The sequence below is a fragment of the Garra rufa genome, chromosome 16, assembly GCF_049309525.1.
Source record: "Garra rufa chromosome 16, GarRuf1.0, whole genome shotgun sequence".
In the NCBI taxonomy this organism is placed as follows: Eukaryota; Metazoa; Chordata; class Actinopteri; order Cypriniformes; family Cyprinidae; genus Garra; species Garra rufa.
Window position 1 is genome coordinate 19,611,013 of NC_133376.1, and position 18,298 is coordinate 19,629,310.

General features: G+C 40.7%; 1 protein-coding gene across 1 annotated transcript; it reads left to right on the forward strand.

The window, feature by feature from the left end:
* Positions 1-647: 647 nt before the first annotated feature.
* Positions 648-15,213, forward strand: lhfpl2b (LHFPL tetraspan subfamily member 2b). Its single transcript, XM_073821013.1, has 3 exons — positions 648-939; positions 5,572-6,174; positions 8,420-15,213. The coding sequence occupies exons 2-3, from the start codon at positions 5,766-5,768 to the stop codon at positions 8,674-8,676; spliced, it is 666 nt and encodes a 221-aa protein (XP_073677114.1). The 5' UTR covers positions 648-939; positions 5,572-5,765; the 3' UTR covers positions 8,677-15,213.
* The last annotated feature ends 3,085 nt before the right edge of the window (positions 15,214-18,298 follow it).

Genomic DNA, 18,298 nt, shown 5'->3' on the forward strand with positions numbered 1-18,298 from the left:
GTATAACTTGAGATGTGGTGCAAATGACACTGAGGTAGAAATGTTAATGACAGAAAATTCTCTGGTGACTAATGTTAAACAAACATACAGTCAAACCAGACACCTTCAGCATTTCTCACATTACCACAGTTTATTCGCTTTGGAAAATGGTAATAAAATATGACAAGAACTCACAAGTTAAAATGTCAGAACATATAACTGTGATAGAAAGGTATGTAACAAAACATGGTCAGGTCAAAGTGTCAAATCAAATTTTGGTCCCAAAGTTTTAGTAATTTTACTGGTAGTCCACTGTATGAAGAATTTTTCGGTATATGTCACAGTTGACTTTATTTAGCTAACCTCACTTACAAAAATGAACTATAGTGTCCTACACCCACTAGTAAAAAATATCAAAAAGGATATCTGGTGTCTGAATAATTTTCCAAAACTACACATCCAGCATGACCCACTGTCCCATAAAGGGGTGTCTACCATGAACGGACTAGGTAAACTGAATCAGATTCTCCAGACAAATTTGAACATCTTTAAAAAGAAAAACAAAGGGGCAAGGCAGAGAAAACGTGGGCTCGTAGTGAGCTGTCTACCTAGACTACATATTAGGCGTATAGGCGTATTCCGAGCCGTTGTAACTTCCCGAGGGGCTGGAGTAAAGGAGGCGGTGAAGAAACAATGGGAAAGTAGCTGAAGTGAGCTAGAACTGATACTGCTTTGAGACTAGCACCGAACTAAGATCCGCGGTCTCGAAACGATGCAATATTGTATTTTTTTCCATCCATGTATTCAGGAGCTCTGCTTGTGTATTTGAAAGTTTCTGCTGAGGCTCTTCCCTTCTGGCGCGCGTCGTGTAGCGTCAGAACAGAAGAGAAGAGATCCGCTCAGCACATCAGGAAGTTCAACACTAATCAGCGAACAGCCCGTTAATTCAACACCGCTAAGGTAAGAGGAATACAACGATTTTACGTTTGCCTTTCCGTCTGCGTGTTATTGTTCGTCTCAATTCACTTATGTCGAAATTTAGGTTTTGACATCGTCGAAAGTCACGCTGAACAAAAGAGATCACTTTCTCTAGCTGTGGTGGGATGGTACAACTTATTACTGGAGCATTCAAAGAACAAGAGAGAAGGGTGCTGCTGTAATCCAGAGGACTTTACTACCTTGCTTAATCTCTAAATATCAATAAAACTGCTTTTTGAACTTGTTGTTTTAAGGCAAACATAGGTAAACAGATTGTAGATGTGTTTGGAGACATGAGAAAATAAAGTTCCTGGAAGTAACATGAGATTAAACAGTAAGACTGCTTAAGATTTCAGGGGTTAAGTAGGCTAAACTAACATGTTTTTTGAACATGACACCATGTTTTGGGATATGTACCTCAGAAACATCATGTTTTGAGGCTTCGTATTTCATTATTTCATAGTAAAATGGAAACATCATTGTTTTTTATTTGAACATGTACTATTATATTCTTTGATGTACCTTGGTGTACCATGCCATGGTATATGCACCATGGTACTAGCAATTGATACACATAAAGTCAAACTAAAATTTGTTCAGACACCTTCAAAATTTCTCACATTATCACAGTTTATTCGCTATAGTTTAGAAAATGGTCATAAAATATGACTAGAACTCAGAGTTAAACTGTGTCAGAACAAATTCATCTTGATAATCACAAATGAATTACAATCAAACCTAAATTTATTAAGACACCTTCACAATTCCCCACGTTATCGCAGTTTATTCACTATAGTTTAGAAAAAGGTACTCAAGATGGTAAACTGCATCAGAACACAATCATATTGATAATGTCAGATAACTAACTACTATTGAAAGTTATGTAACAAAGCCTGGTCAGGTTGAAGTCACATCAAATTTTTTATTAATTTTACTGTTAGTCCACTGTATGAAGAATCTTGGGGTATAATATGTCACAGTTTACTTTATTTTGCAATCCCCATTTGAATGAACTGTAGTGTCCTACACCCACTAGTAAAAAATATACAAACATTAAATCAGGTGTCTGAATAATTTTTGGTTTGACTGTATATTACTGTAAGGTAAAATTACACAGTAATAGTATAAGTGAATCTGCCAGTGAAATCCCCATATTGACAAAGCAGGAGTAATTAGATGTATAACATAGGACATTTGATTTTGGACTGATTTTGAGGTTTTGTTTGATTGCTGAGCACCTTTGGACCTCTTTAGAAATATTTAATATTGATCTTGGATGACATTCCACAGTTCCTGAGAATGAATTCAATGAATTCTTCTTGGCAGCTTTCAAACTGCATAGGAGGCAGCATTTCAGTTGAAACCATTGAAACTCCAATTAACCAGTGAAAGTCTTTCGCCGTTTCTACTAGGGCCTTTCTGGATCCATCTTCATTCAAACGTAGAGAGCCTCTTTATCCCTTTCCAGAACCGTGTTAATTCACCAGCAGGAGAGCCCTTTGTGTCCTCATCTCACAGCAACAGGCTCTGACATTCTTCAGGCCCCTTAAGAATCCATGGCACTTTCCTTTTTGGTTTGCTACCTCCTTTTTTGGGGAAATCATGTGGTGTAATTAAATTAAGCATGAGCTCAGTCTTTGTGTTTCTTAGACATTCAGGTAAACAGCCCTATCAGTCTAGTTGGACAGCTCACAAATAATCAAACAATCATTCTGGAGGACTCAAAAGAGAAGTTTATTGGTAGCAACAAAAAAGCTCTATACACTATGGCCCGGTTTCACAGACAGGGCTTAGACTAAGCCAGGATTAGGCCATAGTTCAATTAGGACATTTAAGTCATTTTTATAAACATGCTTAGAAAAAAAACATTACTGGTGTGCATCTTGAGACAAAACAAAGGCACTGGTATATTTTAAAATCAATCAGTGCAATTTTATTTCAGTTGAAACAGCTCAGACTTACATTTTAGTCTAGGACTAGGCTTAAGCCTTGTCTGTGAAAGCGGGGGAATATACTATATACATATTTGAAGATTCACTGGGACATCAAGTTCTGACATAGCTCTGTGGATGCCTGCTTTTCAGTTTTAAAGGGATAGTTCACTCAAAACTGTAGGGATGTAACGATATTATCAATATTGTGGTATCGCGATGGCCAAACCGTCTTGATATTATTGTGGTTACATGACGATATGAAACGATATAGGTCGCCCGGGCAATAAGTGTGGATTTTAAAAATGTTTTAACTTTAAAGTTTAAAGTGTTTTGGGCCATTAGGCTTTGGCACAGTATCTGTCAACCAAATTAAAACCGAAAGCACAACATGGCTTAATCCTTTTTTAAAGTTTTTGCTGCCTGTTTTAGTTTTTAGTTTTAGTGCACACTTCGTTCAGGCGATCAGCTTGTGATCCAGTGTTTTCCACATCTCAGAACGGCTCAGTTCACAGTGAATGCAGTGAACTAGTTTAGCGCATGTTTGGGAACGCAATGGCCACCAGTTATGCTTTATTTTAGCGGTAGATGATTACAGCATTTCACTAGATTTGTAGTGAGTAGTGTAGTAGTTTTTGTAAGCCTGTTTTCATTTAATCTTGACTGAGGCAGCATATCACAACTAAAAAGATGGTTGAGTTGCCTTTAAAGTTCTGGTACACTGACTGTATATTTCTGAATATCCACTGACTTTATTTCTGACTTAAATTTCCTTAGTTAAGAACATTGGAGCTCTTAATTTTGAACTCTCAAAGTGCATTAGATAGAATAATTTAACTTTAAACTGTACAAAATTTTCATTGTTTTGTCAAGTACAAGAACTAGAAGGGACTTGAAGTTTTCTTAGTTAAAAAAACATTGGTTGGAGCTCTTAATTTTGAACTCAAAGTGCATTAGATAAAATATTAAATATCGTATCGTGGACTTCATATAACGATATTATCATATCATGAGATTTTTATATCGTTACATCCCTATTAATTACATAGCCTCATGGTGTTCCAAACTTGCAAGGCCTTCATTCATCTTCAGAACACAAATTAAGATATTTTTGATCAAATCTGAGAGCTTTCTGTCCCTGTGTAGACAGCAACACAACTCGCGTTCAATGCTCAGAAAGTTAACTAAGGACATTGTTTAAATAGTCCATGTGACATCAGTGGTTTAACCATAATGTTATGAAGCTACAAGAAGTTGTTAAATAAAGTTGTTATTTTTGTTCTCTTTGTGCACAAAAAGTATTCTTGTGGCTTCGTAAAATTGCAGTTGAACCACTGATGTCACATGGACTATTTTAATGATGTCCTTACTTCCTTTCTGGGCCTTAAACGTGTCAGTTGTCTTGCTGTCTATACAGGGTCAGAAAGTTCTCGGATTTAACCAGAAATATTTAATTTGTGTTACAAAGGTGAACTGAGGTCTTACAGATTTGGAATGACATAAGGGTAAGTAATTAATGACAGAACTATCCCTTTAGAAATCCTTTACCTGTCATCATGTACTCAGCCTCAGTTTACTTAAACTAGGAGGTTTTTAGTCTGAAAAGTCATGCCACTCTTGTGTTTATTTTATGACTGCATTAGGAAGTGTGAATTTGTATTTTTCAAGTTCTTTGTTTTACCACCTTACATACCTGTACAAACAGGCATTTGCTACTTACACAATCTTGCGGTATCACAGTAAGGACCTGTTATAACACAGACCTAGGTGAAAGTATTGTATAGCTTGCAGCACTGTCCTCTAATGGGTTAAATGAATGAAACTTTCTGTTTTATGAATATCTTTGTCATGCTTATATTAAATATTCCAGGTATTTCTCGCCTCTTCAAACCTGTACCCCTAAATTGCCATTTTTATTTAACCTAAACAGGCTCATCCATGAAAAAAAACAATACTAACATTGACCGGGACAGGTTTCTACTTGACAGGTTTCTTCCATCAAGTAAAACATTATTTAGGCTAAACTATATTTTAAGGAGTTGTCTCAGCGTTGACCTGTTTTTCTGACCAATAGCAGACAAGTAGAGTGTTTTGGAAACTATCACAATCTAATGGCAATTTTGGTGAATTGGTGACTAATTCATACAACCTCATTCGTATGTTTTTATACAATATCCATGTTCTTCTTCCTCGTAAGAGCATGCACAGCCATTTGTAAATGTTATAGGTCTAGCTTCCGGTCTCATCCATGTTCAGCTATTTTTAGCTGTACAAAACAGCTTTTTTTGCAGCTTGATATTGCAAATTGGTGTGTCTTACCAATATTATTTTAATGTATTATCTTATTTATAAACACAGTGGTTTGTGGTTCAAACAGTTTTATCATTTACTGCTCGTTGTTATTCTGCTCGTTATTTCCCTATCACGGCTAATGAACCGGAAGTCTCACCCATAGAATTACTTCTGTGTTAAAGAAAAAGGTGGATACTTAACCCAGTTTTTTTTAAAGTGTGCCATGTTACTAGGATTTACAGAGAAGTTTATGAACTGGAAAACCTCAAAACTAAATTGGATAGTTCCTGGTACAGACGTCAGTGTGCTGATTCAGAGCTCTTGTGCAATCTAGATTTATGGCCTTGGTTATAACTTTCTCAAACAAATGTTTCTCTTTTTTTCTTCATAGATTTGTTCAATCGGTGTCAGTACATGGATACTCTCAGGACGTTACTAGAGCTCAGGAGATCTTCTGTGGTGCTGTTTGAGGATATCTAGTGCAGATTCAGCTGTGATGATAACACTAATGGACCTTCACTGACGTGCCTTAGCTGCTGCTTGAAGAAACCGTTTCCTCTCAAGGACTGGCATAAAGGTTGCAGAATGTGTCACGTCATAGTCACATGCCGCTCTATGTTATGGACCTTGATGAGCATTGTGGTGGCCTTTGCTGAGCTGGTGGCATTTATGAGCGCTGAATGGCTAGTGGGATATCCAGATGGTTCTGAGTTCAACTTCACCATCACCGCTTCACACCACAGCAACCAGCGCACCTTGGGTATTTATAATCGTTGCATCAAGGTGGCACAGCAGAAGGTGGTCCAGTGTGGGCCCTACGCCACAGACTTCATGGAAATAGCCAGTGGCTTCTGGCAAGCCACTGTTATATTTCTAGTCGTTGGAATCTTTCTCCTGTCCGTAGTGGGCATCCTTTCGGTTTTCAGCATGTGCTTCCAGAGCATCCTGAAGAAGAGCATATTCAATGTGTGTGGCCTACTGCAGGGAATAGCAGGTAAGATGGGAAAGTCTACTGTAGCACTGCTTTCTCAGATTCTTGGTCTTTTGTGGTGGCAGTTGGTGGTCATCTTAAACTTTGAACTGCTATCAACTAAACAGAGAAAATTAGGGACTCGGGAGTGTATTTAAGTGAGACACTGAAGCTGCCCCCAGAATGCTTTGAGCTCAAAGTTTCAAGGCTTTGACATTCCTCTGGTGACCTCAAAGGCCATGCTATCTAATTATGAACTTCAACACTCTCATCATGCCATTACAGAAAAGACAGTCTAAATATTACAGCATTGGAAATGTTACTTCAGAGTCTCTCTGGTGTCTCCAGTGTTTATAAAACCTTGTTAAGCTAGTCCTATTTCAGATTTAAAACAGAGCTTGATCTAAGCATACATGGGTACAAGGTTTGAAAACCTTCAAACCATTAAAGGACAACCCTGTAACTTTGTTTTGGTAAGCCTTTTTCTGGAAGCATGTGAGAGAATTTGAAGATCAGAGTAAATTCAACCTATTTTCTCTTTTGGGGAACATGTAAGTATCTTATCTTCTGAAGGGCAGTACGCATACACAGATACACTAATCTATGGGACCTGAAGGACAGCGGGCAGTTTAACTGTTCAGGACAAACAAGAGACTAATGAATAACTATCACTAAACAAATAAAACAGCTGTGGATCATTCAGGTAACAACACAGTATTAAGAATATGTATGTAAACTTTTGAACGGGGTCATTTCTATAAATTCAACTATTATTTTCTCTTGTGGACTATATGTAAACGTCTTTTATGTGAAATATCTTATTCAGGTCAGTACTAAATAAAAAATAACATATTTTGTATGTATCTCTTATTTTGGTAAAATAACATTTTGCAGATTGAATGTAAACAGTCTACATAATTAAAGAAATCTGCCATTCGTCACCAGAGAGAAATCTGACATTGTTACAAGAAGATCAAATTATGACACTTTGATTGAAAATCATTCCCAATCTATAACATTCATATAGAAAATAGGGTAAATTTTAATTTCATGCTGATCTGAATGCAACTTTCGTTACCATTTCTCAAACCAGATCTGTGATGTTGACTGTGGCAGGGCATTCTTAGTCAAAATACCAGGGACTAACAGATCAATCATGATAATGCATCATACTTGCAGTCATGTCTGGAAACGCTAGAATAACAAAGTATTGTGGTACAATAAAAATATTGTGGTTCATTTTATAGAAGACCAAGACCAACAACAGGTACAACCGAACTATGTAGCTCTTGTATAATTTCATTGAAAGATTTACGACATGGTAATTGAGTCATTTGTGAATAGTGAGAGCATGACTTCAGAGACAGGATCTCACTTGCCTATTTAGAGCAAGAACTCGGAATAAAATAGAGGGATCACGGTGACCTGCTCCGTTTGGTATGAAGATTAGATCAGCAAGAGTTCTTGCCTTGCCTTTTAAACACTACTTACAACAATTAAATCCCAGATTTTAAGACAAATTTATTTTTAAAAGCATAATCACATACCTTCAACAGGCATAAAATTATACTGAATTGAAATCATGACTCATGGGTCATCCTTATTACAGGGAAACCTTTCATGTTGTAAAGATGTTTTTTTTTTTCCTGATGATGTTATCACACAGTTCAAAGGGGACAACCAGGTTGTTGTCAGGAAAACAAGAAGAAATCTCAGCTTCTAGTTTTGAGTGAGTGCGTCTTTAAAGAAAGAGGAACTTTAAAGAGAAAAAAGAAGTTGGCATTCAGTTTCCAAATATAATAATAAAACTAAAATACCATGTAATGACCATTCACACCATTTCCACAGTAAAGTGCAACTTTTAAAAGAGTAGTTCACCCAAAAATTTAGATTCTGTCTTTAATCACAAGATATTTTTAAAGAAATCCGAGAGCTTTCTGACCCTGAAAAGATAGCAATGCAACCATGATGTTCAAGGCCCAGAAAGGTAGTAAGGACATTGTTAAAGTAGTCCATGTGACATCAGTGGTTCGAGTTAACTTTATAAAGCTACAATAATACTTTTTGTGCGCAAAGAAAACTAAAATAATGACTTTTTATTGTTAATTGTTCATTATATTGACTAAGTTGTAACTTGTCCAAGTGTCCACCTTGCAATCACCCAGAACACCTTGGCAACTGCATTGCAACACTCATGCATGTGTTTTTATTTTTTTTAGTTTGGAATGGTTGTCCTTGTAATTAAAGCTTTCCCATTTTCTCTTTGCAGGTCTATTCCTCATCCTAGGTCTGATGCTCTATCCTGCAGGTTGGGGCTCTAAGAAAGTGGTTGACTACTGTGGCCCAGATGCTTCCCCATATAAAGTGGGCCTGTGTTCTCTGGGCTGGGCCTTCTATACAGCCATAGGAGGCACTGTTCTCACTTTTATCTGTGCTATGTTTTCAGCCCAGGCTGAGATTGCCACCTCCAGCGACAAGGTGCAGGATGAGATTGAAGAGGGACGGAGTCTCATTTGTGTGCTGTGAGATGTGAACACGAACCACTCAAACGAAAACAAATCATTTGTGTCCCATGTTTACGGATTGAAATGAATGGTGCAGAAATGGGAATGTATTTCAGACCTGTAGGTCTGCTGATCAAAGACTTTACAAATGTATTTGCTTTTGCTTTTTCACTCTTATCTCATTCTATCGCTGTATCGCCAATGCAAAATATACGCATTACAAATCATTTCTATGAAAAAACTAACAAAGGCATTAACATTGTGTTTATAAGCAAATGCATTTTATCAGTATTTTGATTTATTTGTTACTAAATTTTCTATGGACGTCTACTTTATGGAATGATATGCTGAAAATAAGTGTAGCTTACTCTCTTAAAGATTTCACTGAAATAACTACCCTGTGATAGACCTAGTCTCTTCAAACTGTAAAATAAGAAGTGATTCTTAAATTAGAAGGTGTTTGAGCTGCTTTCTGCCTCTCAATCATGTTGCGGTTTCATCGCGAACAGTCCTTATATGGGAAGCTGAGAGCATGATATGGTGAACTTTTAACTGTTTTTATGAGTATTTTTGTTGAGTGCAGATTTTTTCATCTGTCATCAATGGCTTATACAGCCAAATGGACTAAAGAGGAAAAATAAAGTGCATGTCGTAATACCAACAATAGTGGTCTTGGCTTCTTGAGAATATGTACTGTACATGACAGGAAGTAATTGCTCAAGACGGTTCCAGGTCAAAAAATGCCAAAGCTCAGAGCCCTTAAAGTGATAGTTCACCCATAAATAAAAATTCTATCATTAATTATGCACCCTTGTGTCGTTCCAAACCTGTAAGATCTTCGTTTGTCTTCAGAACACAAATTAAGATATTTTTCATGAAATCCATAGACCCTCCATAGACAGCAAAGTCATTTAAGGTCCAGAAAGGTAACAAGAATATTGGTAAAATAGTACAATTGACATAAGTGGTTCAACTGTAATTTTATGTCACATGGTCTATTTTGTCAGTGTTCTTGGTAACTTTCTGGACTTTGAACTTGGTAGGACTCTGGCTGTCTATGGAGAGTCAGAGAGCTCTCGGATCTCAAGCTCTTCATCAAAAATATAAAGGTCTTACACGTTTGGAACGACATAAGGGGGAGTATTTAATGACAGAAATCTTATTTTTGGGTGAACTATCCCTTTAACATACATTATATCGTCTAGGTTACGTAAGTAACCCTCGTTCCCTGAAGGAGAGAATGGAGACGTTACATTGGGAATCGCCTGAGAGACCAATCATCTCTGAGCCTTATTCAAAAGGCCAATGAACATTGGCGAGTGGTATTTGCGTGCCAAGCCACTTCCCCATACATACGGGTATATAAGATGGCGGCGCGCACCACTCATTCAGGTTTTCGCTGAAGAGCCGAGTCAAGCCAGCGTCAGCGCGACGGCAGGGGAATGTAACGTCTCCGTTCCCTCCTTCAGGGAACGAGGGTTACCTACGTAACCTAGACGTTTCCCTTCAGTCGAATCACTTCGACGTTACATTGGGAACAGACCCATGGAACAGGCCATGACCCTGACGACGCGTTGCGCATAACACCACGTGCCGGCAGGTCTTTTCAGACGTGTCCGCAGGCGGCCATTGTAACGTAACCTTCTCAACGCCCTGAGGGCCAATAGAGGGGGGCCCCACAGGGATGCCAGTTGTACTGAAGCAGAGGTTGGGGGGGCGGAGCAAATGAGATCTTTATATGTGGAATGAAAATAAATTCAATATATCCATTAGTCTTTAGGGATATACGAGGAAAACAGTGGCCTTCTGGCTGACCACTGGAAAATACTGAAACATATTGCCACAACCTGCGGGGCGAAGTAGACCCGGCAGGAGCACAGTAGGAACTACTCCGCATCTAGCCCTGACTGCGGGGCATGGAGGACCCAGGGTTCACCAAGGGGCTACATCCTGGGAAAATAGCGCACGGATCCTCGTGGGAATGGCACAGCAAACCGACACCAGCCGCCCTCCCGCTCACCTGAAGTCCTTATGTTAGGACACGGTAGGAGACGGCCTCTACGCGAAGGTTATAGAACCTGGCGAAGGTATTCGGTGTCGCCCAGCCCGCAGCTCTACAGATATCTGCTAGAGAGGCGCCATGAGCCAACGCATAGGATGAGGCAACACTCCATGTGGAGTGGGCACGGACACCTAAGGGGCATGGCAGTCCCTGATACAAGTATGACAGGGAGATGGCATCTACCAACCAATGAGCCAACCTCTGTTTGGAGACAGCATTTCCTTTCTGCTGACCTCCGAAGCAAATAAAGAGCTGCTCGGTGCATCTGAAGTGGCGAGTCTGGTCTACATATATGCGTAAAGCATTGACAGGACACAACATCGCAAAAGCTGGGTCTGCCTCCTCCAGGGGCAGAGCTTGCAGGTTCACCACCTGATCGCGTAAAGGCGTGGTGGGAACCTTGGGCACATAGCCGGGCCGGGGTCTCAAGATAACGTGAGAATCACCGGGCCCGAATTCTAGGCACGCTTCGCTGACAGAGAAAGCCTGTAGGTCCCCTACCCTCTTGATGGAAGCCAGGGCAGTCAGGAGCGCTGTCTTTAGCGCAAAGAAATTTTAGCTCGACTGACGCCAGTGGCTCGAATGAGGCGTCCCGCAGGCCTCGGAGGGCGACGGAGAGATCCCAAGAGGGTACGAGGTGCGGTCTGAGAGGATTAATCCTCCTCGCACCTCTCAGGAACCTCACGATGAGTTGGTGCTTACCAAGAGATGTTCCATCTACTGCATCGTGATACGCTGCGATAGCGGCAACGTACACTTTGAGAGTCGAAGGGGACAGCCTGCGCTCCAACTTCTCTTGCAGAAAGGAAAGCACTACTGCAATCGTGCATCTCTGTGGGTCCTCTCTCTGCGAGAGGAACACCAGTCAGCGAACAGACCCCATCTCAGTGCGTAAGCCTGCTTGGTAGAGGGAGCTCGGGACTGAGTGATAGTTTCTATCACGGCCTGGGGAAGGCCGAAGAGGTCTGCAGGTGCCAATCCGTGCCCTTGCAGGGAGGGGCTACTGTGAGGGAGACGGGTACTAAGACCTAAGTCCGGGTGGGCCATTCCCGTGGCGCAACCAACAAGACTTACTCCTCGTCCTCCCTGGACTTGCACAGTATCTGTATCACAGTATCAGCCTAGGGGAGACGGGTACTAAGACCTAAGTCCGGGTGGGCCATTCCCGTGGCGCAACCAACAAGACTTACTCCTCGTCCTCCATGGACTTGCACAGTATCTGTATCACAGTATCAGCCTAGGGGGAGACAGGGAAGGAGACTGAACTTAGAAGGATGTACGTCCTGGAGAAGAGTCTAACTGCACTAAGCAGCGCTTACCTTCTTCCCTGGTTCCCGCGCTGGCGACAGAAGGCCCCGAGTCCGGTTCCGAGGAGTGTAAGTGCTGCTCAGGAAGGGAACTCGGAGCCGAGGCCCCAGAGGTGAGGAAATTAGCTCTTTTTGTGAAAATGTGGGTACCGTCGACCTGTGGGCCGACGGCAGCATTGAAGTACACAGTGGCTCCCGGCCCTCCACCGGGAGCGGGAACGTTGATGTTGTCGTCCCCTGAAGAGCAATCTCCATCACCTCTGGGTTGCCCGTGTCAGGGACGTTTCGCAGCTTTCTTGCGAGTGTTTCGGGCCGGTCCCTGAGCCGCGGGCGGCGCCGCTTTCCCGCGGCTAGCTCTGCGCTTGCGGGCCCTCTCCGCCAACCTGGCGTCGTGGGCCTCTGCGGGGGTCAAAGCTATAGATGTTGCGGCCGCAGGGGGCGCCCTCAGCAATGGGCAGGTGGAGGCTGACCCACCGGCGGTGGGATGGTTGCTTCGTGGCGGGGCAGGATATGTTTGATCGCCTCCGTCTGCTTCTGTACTGCCGAGAACTGCTGGGCAGAGTCCTCGACAGTGTCGCCGAAAAGGCCACTCTGGGAGATGGGAGCGTCGAGAAAGCGTGCCTTGTCGCCGTCTGCTATCTGGGCCAGAGTGAGCCATAGGTGTCGCTCCTGGACCACAGCCGTGGACATCACCTGACCAAGGGCCCGCGCCGTGACCTTCGTCGGCAGCGCGGAGTTCCTGCATAACGCCTTGATCAGGACCACCCTCGTGCAGCTGTTTTAATGCCTGGGCTTGGTAGACCTGCAGGGTTGCCATAGCATTCACGGCCGATGCAGCATGGCCGAGGCAGCCTGGCCAGCAGCGTAAAAAATGCGGCCCGCAAGGGCGGACGAGCGCTCACACGCCCTGGACGGGAGATGCGGCCGATCCCGCCAGGTGGCAGTGCCGTGCGGGCAAAGATGCACCGCAATGGTGTGCTCGACCCGAGGGATCGACACGTATCCCCTGGCCGCCCCGCCATCAAGGGTGGCGAGGGGAGAGGAGCTGGGCATCCTCACTCTCAGACTCTCCCTCTGATGCTGCAACAGACATCTCCTCCTCCTGTGGAGCGCCACAGGAGACGCTCAGCCCGGCGTGCGGGGAAGCGTACTGCTCCGGCATCTTGACGGGGCTGCGCTGAAGGGCAGAAGTCCGCAGGGCTTTTGGAGCCGGCGGTACGTTCTGCACCGTGACTTGTAAATCCCCCTCGTGTCTCGCCACGGCGGCTGAAAAACATTGACGGTTCAACAGCCTGCCGCGGGACGACGAGGGGAGCCACTGTGCACTCAATGGGGCTTGCTCGCTGGAGAGCAGGAGGCTTTGTTGAGGCCGTGAAAACGGCCGTCCGCAGGATCCCGCTGGCGGCTGCCGAGAAAATCCCTCTTTAAGATGCTGCTCTTTTTCAATCGGCAGCACACCAGCGGGGAAGAGCAGCAGGAATTTCGTCTTTCTTTTCGAAGAAAGTCAGGCTTGAGCATGGAGAGGCTCTGAAAGCGAAAATCTGAATGAGTGGTGCACGCCGCCATCTTATATACCCATATGTGCGGGGGATTGGCTTGGCACGCGAATACCACTCTCCAATGTTCATTGGCATTTTGAATAAGGCTTTTCTGCTTACTAAGTCCTTCTCTATATGATTTAGCAGATTCCACACATTTTTCCTGTGGTTTAGACAGCATAAATTAGCACAAAAGAATTCAGTAGTACATTAATCATGCAATCCATACTATTGTTTACATCCAAGTATCGCCATTATGGTCGCGTATCCGGTTAACTGACCTTTAGTTTGCCAAAATATTGCGCAAACAAGTCAACAGACCCAACGTCAAATAGCTTTTCGTCGCTGGAGGGAGCTGATAACATCAAAAGTGCCTCCTTTGCTTTACTTCAACTTCAAGTACTTGTGGCCATAAAGAGGGGGTGTGTTTATTTTGGTGGATATATTTGGCATAAGTTTTAGAAAGGCAGTACTATCTACATTATTCTTAAGCGCAGAAGCCATAAGCGAGACCTCCGGTTTAACGAGAAGAAAAACAACGCGCATTAAACGGTAAAACTGTTTGCACTACAAACCAGTGTGTTCATAATAAAGATAATACATTAAAATAATAAGGTAAGACACACTCATTTGCGAGCTGTTTTATACTAAAAATAGCTGGACGCGGATGAGACCAGAACCGAGACCCATAAAATTTAAAAATAAGGTGCATATTAATTCGTTCATCCGTTCATCACGTTTACATAGAAAAATAATAAATAAAAGCATAGCAACTAAAGGCAAAAAGGCATTGTAGTGAAAAAAAACGCATTTCTGCTCTCATGAAAGGGTGCATTTTTGTTACTACAGTACAAACAACATTGTAAAATATTACTTTTTTCATGTGGAAGTTAAACATTTTTCTTGTGGTTGTTCTTGAGATCTGAGAAATGATTGACATCTATTCATATCATTACAGTTCTGTATGTTACACTAATATTTTAAATACATGCAGAAATAAGTGTTATCTGTTTTGTTTACTTAGATTTGATATACCATGATTACTGTGGCATATATAGTGTATTGCTACACATGAAAATGCTTTTTGCCTGTTCACAGTGAACTCTAGGACTAGACTTATCATGTGTGTTATTAGCAACTAAACAGAAAATTCTGGAAACAGGAAGTTGTTGATCTCAGGAAACAGAACTCAAAAGGAACATCCTCTACTGTCCTTATCAACACTCCCAGGCATGCTTGAGAAAAGCATAAGTTGTGTCATGCACAATGCACATTCTAAGACTGAACGGGAAGTTTACATCAGCAAATAATGAACAGAAGGACCTAGAAAAGTCATTGATTCTTGTAAGATTCATCAAATGAGTTGGTGTGGGAAAGTAAATGCTCCAGTGAGGGCCGGACTCCTGATGTTTGTTCTGTAATGACTGCATGTGGCAGCTGTGCTGAGGGGAGGTTTCTCATCCAGCTCCGTGTTAGTGGATCAAAGCAGATCTCAGAGTCTCTCTGTCAGTTACTATCCTTAGGCCCCGCTGGCCCTCCCATGCTGATCAGAAATGCAAGACAGGCCTCTTCATCTTGTATGAGCATGCGATCAATTTATAATTAGGTCTGTAGTGATTAATGAATTCCCAATAAAGCACCCTCTGCTCTGATGAATGTATGCAGGCCATCCCACCTAAACTGCTGTCCAAACAAGCATGGCTCACTGTTTCATCTCATTAGAGCTGAATGTCCTGGTAAACGGGGGCTGAGGTCTAATTATTTAGGGTCAGGAGTTACTTTTGCTATCTATTGGTGGAGCAGTGATTGTGTTTGTTTTTGCATTGAATATGTTTTGCTGGACTCTTGCTGTTTGCATTATTATTCATGTTTAGCTTCTAATTTTACCTCAAAAATAATTATCCATTTAAACGCGTCAGGTGTTATATTTTAAACTGACCATTTTAAAAGAAACTCGCTCTAGTAACCATTCATTTATACGTAACAAATTCACGTTCATTATACATTATTCGGTTGCTTACCGAATGTCATTGTAGTAGCGTTGATTTGCCATTTGGAGGAGCCCTTGTCAAACTGTTCCTGCTGTTCCTTCATCCATCACACAGTTTGTAGTACAAAATAAACAAACACATTTTATACCAAGCAAAGATTCCACATAAATGTAGTGAACAAATGAACATTGTATTGGGTTTATGTAATTATGGGAAACATGGTTTAAGCTTAGTTTGGTACAGCAAAACTGAATTAAGATTTTTTTTTATAGGCCATTGTTTTAACATTGTTGGTTCATTGACAAATAGATTGGTTAAAAATGATACAGTAGAATAATTACACAAATTAAACAGGTATTTATCATATATGTGACCCTGCACCACAAAGCCAGTCTTAAGTAGCATGGGTATATTTGTACCAATAGCCAAAATACATTGTATGGGTCAAAATGATCGATTTTTCTTAAAAGTAAGAAAAGATCATGTTCCATGAAGACTTTTTTGTAAATTTCCTATACCGTAATATATTAAAACTTTATCAAATTTTTTTGATGCATTGCTAAGAACTTCATTTGGACAACTTTAAAGGCTTTTTTCCCACAATATTTATTTGCACCCTCAAATAGTTGTGTCAAATATTGTCCTATCCTAACAAACCATACACCAATGAAAAGCTTCTTTATTCAGCTTTCAGATTATGTATAAAAATCAATAAAAAAAAAATTGACCCTTATGACTGGTTTTGTGGTCCAGAGTCACATATATGATAATGTAGCAAGGTTATAAAATTGAAGATAGAACTTAAACCTTTATGAGTAATTTATGAGTTAAAATAACAAGAAAGGATAAACATAAAAGGTTTTGAAATGGAACTGATAATAGTAATAAAATGTAATTTTTAAATAATTTTTTTTTAACATGGTATACTAAAACATATGACATAGGACTGTGGGGAAAAAAAAGTAATTATCAGTGTGAAAACTTTGGAAAATTTCATGTTTGTGGGCAAAAATAAATATAATGTAACACCTTAAAGAAACACTTTAAACTACAAAAAATATATTTGTATTTTGGATTTATAAAAAAATAAGACTCTTTTCACATAATGTTATTTTTCACACTGCTGGCAATTTAATCTTCTGCTTTTCTGGTTATTTTTTCAAATGCTATCATTATCTGTTTTATCCGTTATTATTTATCATTTATTATAGTTATTAATTAAATTAGGCACATTTAGATTAATACAAGTTAACTTAAACATATTATAACATTGCTATATATTTATTTATTTTACAGGAAATAAATTCATACATTTAGGGAAAAGATGTATGGTAATGAGAATTTTTAAAACACTTTTTTTGCTTCATGCTGTATTTAGGAGTGTTTAGCAAACTGTCTAAACAAAAAACCCACCCTCTATTTGTGATGCAACGGTGGAAATGCAGTGATATTAAGGCCCCCCATTCTGTCCCATTCCATCTCTGTAGTGTTCAATAGGACCACCATCATTCTGCTGCCTGCGCTCACCGAATCTGCCTCCCACTTTATCTTCCATTAATGGGCTCCAATCAGATTGTGTATGAATAATCAATGGATAGTCAACAGCCGGAATGAACTCTCCTGAAGCTGAGCATGAATCTTGCTAATGGCACACATCCCCGGGATTTAATTAGGAATAATGCTCCGCTTGGGTGTACAGACCATCACATGGTTTGTTTGCTGCCGAATGTGAAAGGTAAACACGGAGGGGACAAAAAAACAGAGTAGTGTCATTTCCCTGAGGTGAGTGCTGGCCAATCTGCGGGAAACAACTGCTCGTGCTTAATGCCTAGTACATTAGTCTTCTTAAACACCTGGTCATGGCCATTTGGAAATGTTCATTAACCACTGGTGCAGAGTGAATAGGTGCAATAGTTCACTCCTGCTTAATTGAATGAATGAGCTTGACTGTTGACTCTAAGAGCACTTCAGTGTTAAACATTAGGCCAAGTGCTAAAAGCCAAACCCACAATTATCTGTTTGGATTGGACATGAGAAAAGTGTACGAATATTGTGTCAGCAGACAAGATGGAGATTTGATTATATTAAAACCAATATAATGGGGAATCAGAGTCATTATTAAGATTTATTCGTATAATGTGGAATAATCATTATCATGTGGCAAATAAACCTTAATAATAATGATCGTATATGATTTGCAAAGTAAACAAATGAATTTGTTGATCACTCTTGAGGAAAATTACACTTTGGGGGAATTTCAAAGAAACTTAATGCAAAAAATGTAACACTTGCACTTATAAAATAATATGAGCAATAATAACCACAGAAGCAAGTCTAATATATCAGTGTGTATCGCAACATTAATTTATATTCTCTCAGCGGCAGGTTGAACTGTAATCATCCGGTATGTTTTCTGCTGGGTATTTTGAATGCTTGGCAGGCGGAGGTAAGAAGACCACCATTGTTTTTGTGCTAATTCAGCAGGCTGATGGGGAAAGCTAGGCCAGTCTGACAGGTTGAGGAAACCCGTAATGCTTTTCCTTCTCACAGACAGGCCTGCTGACAGCACCATTTACTTTACACCAGACCCATTCTAGCTTTCAACGCCCAAACGTAACCAACTGAACATCTATGATCATAATATAAGCTTATTTTAACAACTGTGACACACAAAATGCTTTTGTTCGGTAAATTTGCATGGTTACTTTAAACCACCAAATAAAAAAAAAATGCTAAATGTAATGTT

Bases quoted from the DNA above. Each gene is read 5' to 3' on its own strand.
- lhfpl2b (XM_073821013.1), top strand. From the start codon at position 5,766: ATGTGTCACGTCATAGTCACATGCCGCTCTATGTTATGGACCTTGATG. The intron at 6,175-8,419 runs GTAAGATGGGAA...TTCTCTTTGCAG, and splicing joins CCTACTGCAGGGAATAGCAG to GTCTATTCCTCATCCTAGGT.